General features: G+C 34.2%; 2 protein-coding genes across 2 annotated transcripts; both read left to right on the plus strand.

The window, feature by feature from the left end:
* Window positions 1-270: 270 nt before the first annotated feature.
* LOC110728079 (guanine nucleotide-binding protein-like NSN1) lies at window positions 271-5,581 on the plus strand. The gene is given in 10 exon segments (XM_021907707.1): window positions 271-439; window positions 566-810; window positions 2,121-2,223; window positions 2,339-2,512; window positions 2,982-3,196; window positions 3,339-3,603; window positions 4,409-4,588; window positions 4,697-4,914; window positions 5,056-5,232; window positions 5,234-5,581. Coding segments are annotated over 10 exon segments (1,785 nt in total). The 5' UTR covers window positions 271-420; the 3' UTR covers window positions 5,423-5,581.
* A 1,482-nt stretch (window positions 5,582-7,063) lies between these two features.
* Window positions 7,064-10,500, plus strand: LOC110728080 (inositol polyphosphate multikinase beta-like). The gene is made up of 2 exons (XM_021907708.1): window positions 7,064-7,253; window positions 8,750-10,500. The coding sequence occupies exon 2, from the start codon at window positions 8,816-8,818 to the stop codon at window positions 9,692-9,694; it is 879 nt and encodes a 292-aa protein (XP_021763400.1). The 5' UTR covers window positions 7,064-7,253; window positions 8,750-8,815; the 3' UTR covers window positions 9,695-10,500.
* Window positions 10,501-11,673: the final 1,173 nt, after the last annotated feature.

Below are 11,673 nucleotides of genomic sequence, written 5' to 3' on the forward strand. Positions count from 1 at the left end.
ATCCTCTCCACTACTTTTGTTTTTTACAATTTATTATTTTTCCACCTACCCCACAACCTCCATATATTATTATTTTATCTAATTTCTCCTAAAACTCCTCGTATGGAGTAATGAAGCAAGTATTTAAAAACGAAGGGAGTATCTTACACACCTAATTGTATTCGTCTATCTTTCTACGAGGAAAAAAAAAAGTCAATAAAATGGACCCTTAAAGCCCAATGTTGAATTCAGGTTCAATCCAATAGAATTAGACCCGAATTTTGACAAATCGGCCATTTCTCACCAAAATCTCCCCTACTTGTGAATCCATAAACCCTAACCCCTCACCCTTCTCTCTCTGTCTTTCTCACAAAGAACGACCGCCATTCTTCCCCTTCATATAACTATTTTTCTCTCTTCAATTTTTTCTCAAAACCAAAAATGGTGAAGAAAAGTAAAAGTAAGCTTAACCCACTAACCATAAACCCCTTAATTTTTTCTGGGTTGTTAATAAAGATTCTTAATTTTTCTGGGTTGTTGATAAAAATTCTAACTTTGATTTTATTTGATTTAATTTTTATTGCAGAGAGTAAGAGTAACAGGGTTTCATTGAAGAAGAAGTATAAGATTATAAAGAAAGTGAAAGAGCATCACAAGAAGAAAGCTAAGGAAGCAAAAAAACTTGGAATTAATAAGAAGAGTAAGATTGAAAAGGATCCTGGTATTCCTAATGATTGGCCTTTTAAGGAGCAGGAGCTTAAATCTCTCGAGATTAAACGTGCTAAGGTTGTTGAAGAAAAGGAGCAGCAGAAGGCTGCCCGTAAAGAAAGGGTATGTCATTTTAATTTATATTTATGACAATAATTTTTAAGGTTTTCATTGTAATTATACTGTACTTATTTTTATGTAATGTAATGTCATTGTGATGTTACTCTCGACTCTTCAATTCACCTCAAGTACCCGTGTTGGATACGCGACAATTGGACATGGTTATGACATTTAGACATTTAAATTAAATTTAAGAAACGAAGTTATGCAAAAAGGGTGGTGTTTAGATTCTATAAGTATGCCATGAGCTTAGTAAACATTTTATATAAATTCAGATTTTAAAATAGTAGGGAAATTTTGGAGAATTTGTTTGGAACTATGGATGTGATTGGAGAATGGAGACTTATTTCTTACATCTTAGTAGTACAGATTTAAATTAATTGATGATGATACTGGAGCAATTGACTTTTTTTTCATTAATGGATGGAAATTATGGTTTGGTATTGGAATATTCCATGGATTATATTGTGACACCAAGTGCCATAAGTAATCAAAATTTGAATTAAGATGTATGCTTTGTATGGAGTAAGGGTTTGGAGTACAATCATCGAGTAGATATGGTGTAATTTAGTTGATTAGCTTAGCTACTTTGGAATATTTTTTGGGGTTCTTGATAGTGTTGATCTTCTTAAAAGTTATTGTTGCTGACTGTGGAGCTATAATGTTGGAGTAGTTATTTAATATCTAAGGTGAAGGGGAGGAGAAAGAAGATGCGCTTTTGAAGAAAGTATACAAGTAAATGGTTTGCAATATAATCCTGATATGTTATTAACAATGCTTAAACACAGGCTAAAACACTAACAGAGTATGAACTATGTAGTGTTATTTAATATGCGCATAGCAGCTTGATTAGACCCAAAGTTCTTGGGGGAGTCATTTCCCCTGCCAACATCACCTCCCATCAGTTCGTGTTTGCGTCTTTGTATTTGGAGCTTTGGAGGATTGGATGGTGAGAATGGGAGGGGGTCATTGCACATCATTTGGCTTGATATTTGCTATTGATACCTTACGTTCTGATGTTGTTGGTTGACCTAAATCTATTGATTTAGGCAGGTCTAATTCCTATAGTACGCTAGCAGAACTTTTGACTCACCCCTTTTCAAAGGATGTGTTGTATAGAGTACGTTGTTGGTTGATTAGTCTTTATAGAAAATGTTTAAAATTTAGCATGATTACTCTTTTAGTGAAAAGTGGGAGGTATGATGTATCTATAGGCTGTCTAAAATTTAAGTGCGGTTGTTCTATTAGTGAAAACTGGGAGGTATCATGTATATGTAAGCTGATATCTTCTCATGCTTCCATTTTGTTTATAGGCTCAGAAAAGAAAGTTAGGATTACTTGAGGACAACACTGAGGAGCAACCTGCTGAGGAGGTTAAAGAAGCAGATCCAGCAAAAGAATTCATTAAAAACCAAGGTATGTGAGGTTTGCAAAACAATAGAGTTTTCTACAACTTAAATTACAGATATTTACTTACCTGCACATGATTTTCGTTGTAGTAGTGAACTAATGATTTTGAGATTTCATGCAGATAATTCTGACAGGGCGTTTTACAAGGAGCTAGTCAAGGTTATTGAGGCATCTGATGTTATTTTGGAAGTTCTTGATGCCCGTGATCCCCTTGGTACTAGATGTGTAGATATGGAGAAATTGGTTCTTAACTCGGGTCCCAGTAAGAAGCTTGTTTTGCTGTTGAATAAAATTGGTATGTCTTCCTTTTATCTGTTTGATGTTTTGTTCTAAGACTAGTTGTCCATTATGAAGTCTAAGTCTGCTGCCTTCATGCTAGTCAGATGCTATGAAAACTTTATGCATGTTCAAATTATATCTTCAAGGCAGATAGTCACTGTTTTGGGGGTTGTGGTGGTGGTTGGTAGATGAGCATAAATTTGAACTAAGCTTAGTGCCGATATTATGAATATCATTTTGATTTATTCATTCTTTCACTTGCCTCTGAGATCGAGGGATTGTTTTTGTCCCTAGCCTAGTAACTCATGTTTTGGTAATGGATCACACCATGTTGGTGTCGTTTTATAACAATTTATTATGTGCCTGCTTTTTGATAGATTTTTGCCCTTGTTTTCCCTCAAGTTTAAGCTATTCCATATTGAAGAAAAATATGGTTTGTTTATGGTACTCATCTGCTGTATTCTAAATTGTTGCCTATATATCAGATCTTGTACCTCGTGAAGCAGTTGAAAAATGGCTAAAATATCTTAGAGAAGAACTACCAGCAGTGGCCTTTAAGTGCAGTACCCAAGAGCAAAGATCAAACTTGGGGTGGAAGTCCTCAAAGGCTGCCAAACCTAGCAACATTTTGCAGACCAGTGACTGTCTTGGAGCAGACACTCTAATTAAGCTGCTTAAAAATTACTCAAGGAGTCACGAGGTAAGAGTTTAAAAGTCCGTGAAACTTTTCAGACTTCCATCCATCAACGTATATCAGTTGATGTTACCTATATTACTGTGATTGTTAACAAGTCATCTTATCATTTAATCACTCATTCTCTGTTGATTTGGGGACTTTACAGATAAAAAAGTCAATAACTGTTGGCATTGTGGGGCTACCCAATGTTGGAAAGAGTAGTCTCATCAATAGTTTGAAGAGAAGCCATGTCGCTAATGTTGGTGCAACTCCTGGATTAACAAGGTCTCTGCAAGAAGTTCAGTTGGACAAGAATGTCAAGTTGATGGACTGTCCTGGAGTTGTTATGCTTAAATCTGGGCAGAGTGATGCAACTGTAGCCCTTAGAAATTGCAAACGAATTGAAAAGCTTGAAGATCCTATTGCACCAGGTTACTATTTCCTACCTTCAATCTTCACTTGGTGGTTGTTGTAATTGGTGCATTGTTCATGATCTAACGAGTAGGTTATTTACTGATAGTCTGAAATTCTAAATTTTCTTACAGTCTCTTTTGATGCCGGTTACATATAGCAGTAGTAAAAATGAATTTAAGTGTAATTTAACGAGCAAAGTAAAATCCTATAGTCCATACTCCATAGTAACACAATCTCCCAAATTGATACTCTTTTTTATAATTGTCCGTTAACACCTAATACCACTTCCCAAATGGTTTTGAATGGTAATGAATATTTGTAAGAAACATAAATAATATGGGTTAAACTAGCATTACCTTGGGAATGGACGTCAATTTTCTTACGAATTTATATGAAAGTCAATCCCATTACCACATATTATCAACACTTAGCAAATGGGCCAATTTATGAAACCAAACAACAAGACTATCCCAGTCAATCTTGGATTCACAGAGAAGAATTTTCCAATTCTTGTTTTGATTGATCCACATCTTATTCTCTAATTTGCTTTGTTGATGAAGTTACTAAGACATTGCAACATATCCTAGAAGCTTTTGGAAAAAGAGAACAAGAGAATAGGTTATGTTTGGGTGTTGAGTGCATACTTCATTAATTGCTATAATATTGGATATTCAGTTGTTTTTTAACTCTTGTTTGTTTCTTCTTTACTGAAGACAACACTCTTTGTTACAATTGTTTTTCCGAAAAAAAAAAATCCATTACAGGTTAATTTTTGTATCTTGAATTCTATATAAATTGTGTGTACAATCTACCTCTATGCAGTGAAGGAAATCCTAAATCTTTGCCCTGCCCAAGTGCTAGTCACATTATACAAGGTCCCTAGCTTCGATACAGTTGATGACTTTCTGTTCAAGGTGGCCACTGTCAGGGGAAGACTTAAGAAAGGTGGTATTGTAGATATTGATGCAGCTGCAAGGATTGTTTTGTATGATTGGAATGAAGGTATGCTCAAGTTATAAAAGATCTTGTGTTCTCTGGTTCTCTCAGTACTCTGTGAAGACATGTAAGGACCTGTTTTGTGAATATATTTGTCCATTTTCTTCTTTTCAGGTAAAATTCCTTATTATACAATGCCTCCAACGAGGAATCAAGGAGAAGTACCCGATTCCGAAACTAGGATTGTTACCGAACTTGGTAAGGAGTTCAATATAGATGAGGTCTATGGAACTGAAACTTCTTTCATTGGAAGCTTGAAATCGGTTGATGATTTCCAAACTGTTGAGGTTCCACCAAATTGCCCATTGAACTTTGATCAACAGATGATTGAGGTTAGCTCTTTTCCCATTCAGTTTTTTCTATCCATTCATTTTATTTGTTAGTACTTTTTTTTTCCCTAAGCTTGGGGAAAAAATGGTAGTTAGTTGGAAAATACATCGTATGTAACTACATCCCTCATTTTCACCAAACAGGAAGATCAACAGCCGTCAACACAAAACAAAGTAGCCATTGATTTAAATGTAAATGGCGAGGATGAAGTTATGGAAGCTGAAGATGAGGAAACAGGAAAGACCAAGGTAAAAAGCTCAGCAAGCAAGCAAAACGAGAAGCTTTATGATGAAGAAGGAATGCTCAACACAAAAAAAGAAGCGAGCAGAAAAGAAAAAAAGAAAGAAGGTCAGCAAGCAAGTTGCATCAGAGGATGCTATGGACGGTGATTACGATTTCACAGTGGATTTCAAGCAAGGAGGATCGTCCATGAAAGTTGATGAAGATGAAGATGAGGATGAAATCAAAGCCGAGGTGCCAATGGCTGGCATAGAGTTTGACGATGAGTGATAATACGTCAATTGATCTCTTTGATTCATTGTCTCACCATAAATTTTTGGTAGTATTTTACATTTTTTCAGAGGAAATTGTTGTAGAAGAATGCAAAATATTCAAAGTTGATATGCATAGTGAAAGTTTGTTCCTTAAAAGTTTGCTTCATTGATATTACTTTCCGCATTCAGCACTTCAGCAGTCAAACACCTTGCAGCCACCTTGCTTTTCCAAGTAGAATGAAAATCTTTTTGAAAAAGCTTTGAAGGGTCAGTGTTTACTGCCGACTGCCGAGTTAGTAGGGTAATTAGGTTGGACAGTTTTTGGCAGCAGAAAGACGAACGAAAAACTAGGCCTCTCTCCTAACCGTAGTGGCTAGGGAGTGGGTTCTAGCCGTGACACGACTAACACATTGACACTAGAAAAATAAAGACAAGAACACTAGTCGCTAAAGACATTTTTCTAACATGATAGACTTGATCCGATGGGGTTGGAGTATTAATTTTCCTCGACTATCCTGCATGAAGAGTCCCTTTTCGGCTTGACGGGTTTCTTGATCATTATCTCTTGGATGCATTGTAATTGCCTTTCTCTTCTTCATTCCAACTAACCATTTTGTTTGTTCTCTCGCATATTTTAGATTTAGGGCCTGTTTTAATTTAGTGAACTGAAATGATTGAATTCAACTGAATATTTTATGTGAGAAGGAAATTGGAAACTGAATTGAACTGATTGAATATGAACTAAACTGAACTGAAAATAAGTTGAAGAGAACATACCCTTAATATTTTAGATTTAGGTTAGATGGTACATCTTTTAATATGGCCCTACGAACTTCTAAATCAGGGTTAAATTAAGAGTTTGTAATTCATGTAGGCACAAAGTACATTAGTTTTTTAAGAAGAAAGAGGAATGAGGACACCTTCAAGTGAAGAAAGCTGGCATATTATAATGATTTATGAATTCATAATAAATGGTAATTTTTGGCTTAAACTTCAATTTAAAAGAATCATCTAATCTTACGCATTGGTACTGACAATTAGGCGTGACATGATTGATAGGCACACTAACATACTTTTTTAATTGTTTATTACAACTTGTTTTCGCTCTAAATTCAAAGAATGTTGCTTTGAAAAATCTTAAAAAGATACTCTCATGCTTAAACTTGTATTAACAGGAATCAGTTTTCTAGCTATCTTAGACTGCTGATGCCCCATAGGCTTATACCCTACTCTAATACTCTCCAAATTACCATCGCTATTATAGACATATGCACCTCACACGTCGCATATAGATGGACAAATGGTGCACGCTAATACAAGCAATCAACTATATAGAGTATAGACATCGTCTCACATTGACATACCGTACTCAAATTAGGTTTCCTTCACAAGCAAGGATATTAACTTATTAAGGGCAAATGATATTAAAAACGAATATGAGTAACAAGATATTCAAAATTTAATAAAAAAATATAAATAATAAATTTTGTAAAGAAGAACAGACATCTCAAATAAATAAATAAATTTATGTCGTTAAATTATTTTATGTACAAATATTATTAGAAACGTATGAAGTATAATCTTATATACAACGGATATATTTTATACGACTACATGTTCACAAAAGTTCGAAATCGAGACGAGGGCATGTGGGGCGTGGGGTGTCAATTTGTCATGTCACCATAATAATTTGATTATTTGTTGGCAATCTTGGCAATAAAACAGAAACTTTTGAATTTCATACACTTGTGAAAAACCCCACGAAGCTTCTTATAGTAACAATTGCATGCCAAATTGCCAGCCGAACAATAAGTTCCTAACCTTTGAAGAAATTGAACAAATACAAGGTTTTTCATTCTCTCTCCTCTGTAATCTTTCTAAGATTTTCTGGGTTTCTTATTATTTTAAATATTTTTTGCTTAACTGGGTATTATTGCTATTGTGTTTGTGAATTGGAAGATGTGTTTGTTAATTGGAGAAATATTCGTTATTACATTTTGAATGTTTGTGTTTTTGCATCCAAATTGTTTGATGAATGTCTAGAATAAGATTGAATTTCATTGTTAGATGAGTATATTTAGTGCATGAATTGTTAAAGTTGAAGGGTTGATGAATTTATATATGCTTGTTAATTGTTGGGAATTGATAACATGAAGCTATGTTTTAACACTACATTTCTATAAAAAGTGCTAATTTTGCTCCATTTTTGGGTAAAATTTGAAGTATTTTGATGATGATAACATGATTACATGAAGCTATGTTTGAAGTTTATGGATATCTTTTGAATTGATTATGTTGTTGGATTCAAGATTTGTCAAGTAAGAATCCTTCTTAGGAACCATTTATATCGAAACTCGAAGAAATATAGTTGTGCAACTAATCTAGCTTAGTTACAGGGTCTTGTAATTTGGAAATGAAGGGTTTGGTTTGAAGTGGTCTTAAATGCATATTCTATATTGTAAAGTGAATTATGTCTTTATCAAATGACTGATGTTTGCTTTGAAATGATGTGGGGAATGCTCTTCTTGGAAGAACTTGTACAATCTTGGAAGAAATTAGTTAAACAGATTAAGATATGTATTACTTACAAACAACCTAAGTTCTATTAAGTCTAATCATCATTAATTTGTAAGGAAAGGGTCATGGCAACTTAAGGTAGAATTGCGATGTTTTACTATTAGAATACAAGCAAGAGCGCAAAAAGGCGCTCTTTAACTTTGTAAGAGGGTTGAATCAACTACCCTTTTTTGGTTTATAACTATATATGTAGGCTAACTTATGTAATGTTATGTGGACTTCTTGAGACATGGGGAAATGTTTGTCATATTGGTTGCCAAGTCATTGGCATATTCACAAGTAGCTAGAATGGCCTGGGCTACTCTACTGCAGTAGTTTCACTTGAGGCTCAAACTTAATGCTCTATGTACTTGTATAAAATTTTGTAACTTGTAACACTAAGTAATACTAATGACATCGAATGTGGTAGTTAAAGTGTGCTTCGTGTGAGGCAAAATGAGTGCTTAAAGAGTTAAAGTATCATGTATTGGAGAATGATGATAGTGCTTTCTTATATTTGTAAGTAATCGGGGAATGTATCTATATGAAAGCTAAGGTGATCTTCCATGAGAAGCCTATCTTTCTGTACTTGAAAGATTTTATCTGCTATGCTAGATCGATATCCATCTGTTTCTCCAAAGATTTTTAAACACCAACATACACTGACTAAATACAGAATAACATTGTCTTTGATATTTCTTGATAGAAGTTTCTTCTTTATCCTCAATTCTTCAGGATGCAAGTTCTCTCTATTTTCTTTGACTCTGGTCTGTTTCTGATAATGTAGATATCAATCGTGTAGTTGATTTGAGCACCAAATTTTCAACTCCTAAACACATAAGAGATAAACATCATGTTCAAATTCCCAGAGCATCAGATTGCAGGCCACCTGGCCCTTGGGGGAAAATTAGGCCCGCAGATAGACGAATCAGGGCGCTTTTGCAAGCCTCTCCAGGAGGATGAACGAGGCTCTAGAGAGGTTGCTTTCTATGAAGCACTCTATTCTACCTCAAAAGTCAAGAAGCAAATTCTTCGCTTCTTCCCTGTATTTTACGGTACACATATTATTGAGGCATCTGATGGATCAGGACTGCATCCTCACCTTGTTTTGCAAGATGTTGTCTCGGATTACATAAAACCGTGCATCATGGACATCAAAATCGGATCCAGAACATGGTATCCTCAAGCATCAGAGGATTATGTTGCGAAGTGCCTCCGTAAAGATAGAGGAACCACCAGCCTTTCTTTGGGTTTCAGGATATCTGGCCTGCAAATATACCAAGGTAAAAAATCTGGTTATTGGAAGCCTGACAGGAAGCAAATTCAGAAGTTTACAGCAGATGATGTCAGATCAGTTTTGAGGAAGTTTGTGTCTTCAAATCAATTAGGTGATTCAGATCACAAACCTGATTCAACACCAGCATGTTATATGTATGGTGGTTTCTCTGGAATTTATCAACAATTGCTGGAACTAAAATCATGGTTTGAGGAACAAACAGATTTTCACTTTAACTCTTGCTCGATCCTCTTAATTTACGATGGTGAATCAGAAAAGAACGGTGGAAATCCTCAGTCTACGATTAAGCTTATTGATTTTGCACACGTGTTTGACGGCAACAATGTTATTGACCATAACTTCTTGGGTGGTCTTTCCTCATTAATCAAATTCATTTCAGATGCATCTGCCACACAGCTCAGCAAACCCAAATGGTTGGATGCTCCGGCTGCTTAATGATGTACAACTTTCTCATGCTTTTTCGACTGTCAAAACTGTGGTTCCGATTTTAGTTCTGAACTATCAGTTTGATGCAATAGTTGCTACTTTTTTGAAAGTTTCAGCTTTGGCTTGCTATGGAGGAAATGTTGTTCTTGGTAATTTGCACCTTGTTTAATCAACTAGCTGATCACGAAGCCTCGCTCGCATTGGCTACTAATCCTTTTATTTGATCAGAATAGTGTGTGAAGGTGTGATTCTCTTGGAAAAACAAGTAGGTTTTAAGGATGTCAGTAGCTGATCAAAGCAGGTTATATTGAGGGGTGTCTTATGTACTGAACTTGATTTATAGAGTTAGCAAAATCAAAACATAATTGAGCATTTTGTTTGACATCATAGGTTTAAGTTGATAAAAATAGATGGTCCAACTAGAAGATTTGTGTGCAAGTTGTCGTAGATATTCCTTTATGGGCGGGGGTAAACCCATTGCTTGGAATCCGGGCCTGACGCGGATCCTATATAGCACTGTCACTCAATTGCACTTATCAAGTCTTTAATTGTTCCATCAATTTAATGCTCCCACTCAAGTCACAAGCTTGCGTTACTAAGCTCAGCAATTAGTATTAGCCTTTTAATGGTATATAAATTAGTACAAAATGGTGTAATTTAATGATATGGGAACCCTTTATTTTGGAAATTCAGGAAGAAATTTATCATTATTGAATTTTGTTTCATTATTGGAACTCTTAAGATTGTATCCTATAAAGCTCATGTGGGTTTTTTTTTTTCTCCGTTTGGTACCGTTGTGGTTTTCTGTTTTTTGGTTTTTTTTTTTTTTTTTTTTTTTTTTTTTCCAAAATCATATGATACATGTCATATAATGAATAATTAAAATTACAATAATTTTGAAAACAAACAACAGATGAAAAGTGAAAACATCTTATTCTTGTTTCATGTTTTTAGTTTTTTGATTAAAAACAAAAAAAAACAATGTCAAACAAACACAAATATTTATATACATTTTTTTTGTTCAGAAATCAATAGCTACTAGCTAGTGGCGTAATAAAATTCATTTTTCTTTCTCAAAAGGTATACAAGGGACGAAAAATAATGTGTATTATTCAGAATATTCACAATGTTTGATTCATCAACTACCTTGATATTAATCTTTATAATATTCTAGTTCTAATAAATTGTTATGACCTTATTTTGATAGTAAAATTTATGAAAAATTGATGTAATCATAATGTTGGAATATATATATTTTTATCAATGAATTTTTTTAGTAACAGCTAATGTTAGACCTTAAAAGGAAGAAACAACACTCATAATCTCATACTACGACACCGTACTATGTGTCTATCACTATCGTATTTGTAAACATGATTACAGAACTCCAAACTTTTTCAACGAGTCTTTAAAAACGATCAAATTGATTGTAATAGAGTTATCAAACTATAATACATTAGTAATTTGGTGATGTTATGAAAAAAATTCAAAAGAAAACCCTAAAAACCTAGGGATTGTTGAGGACAGGGCGGACCCACCTTTAGTCATAGTGGGTCCGGTGACACAGTATTTTTTCTAAAAATAAAATATCAAAGAGACCCCTTATTATAGATAGGGGGTCTCTTTGATGCTGCTAACATCAAAGAGACCTCTTATTAAGGTAGGCGATCTCTTTAATGCTGCTATTGCTACTTAAATATTAAAGAGACCTGTTATTTATATAAGAGGTCTCTTTGATGCTGCTATTGCATTTCGCAATTTTTTTGCGCTACTTTCTTTTTCATTAAAGAGACCAGTTATATTTAATAACTGGTCTCTTAAGTTATCTCACTTTTTTGTTGTATAATTTTTTAATAATTTTTTTTCCCTTTTTATATCTTATATTTGTACAACCGATTTTAATATTTCCCCATAAAGCTTATCAATTAATTAAAAAATCATAAAGTTAATTCAATATAATAATTTTATTGTACCATTTGTTTATAACA

This window comes from Chenopodium quinoa, unplaced genomic scaffold, assembly GCF_001683475.1.
Source record: "Chenopodium quinoa cultivar QQ74 unplaced genomic scaffold, ASM168347v1, whole genome shotgun sequence".
Taxonomy (NCBI): domain Eukaryota; kingdom Viridiplantae; phylum Streptophyta; class Magnoliopsida; order Caryophyllales; family Amaranthaceae; genus Chenopodium; species Chenopodium quinoa.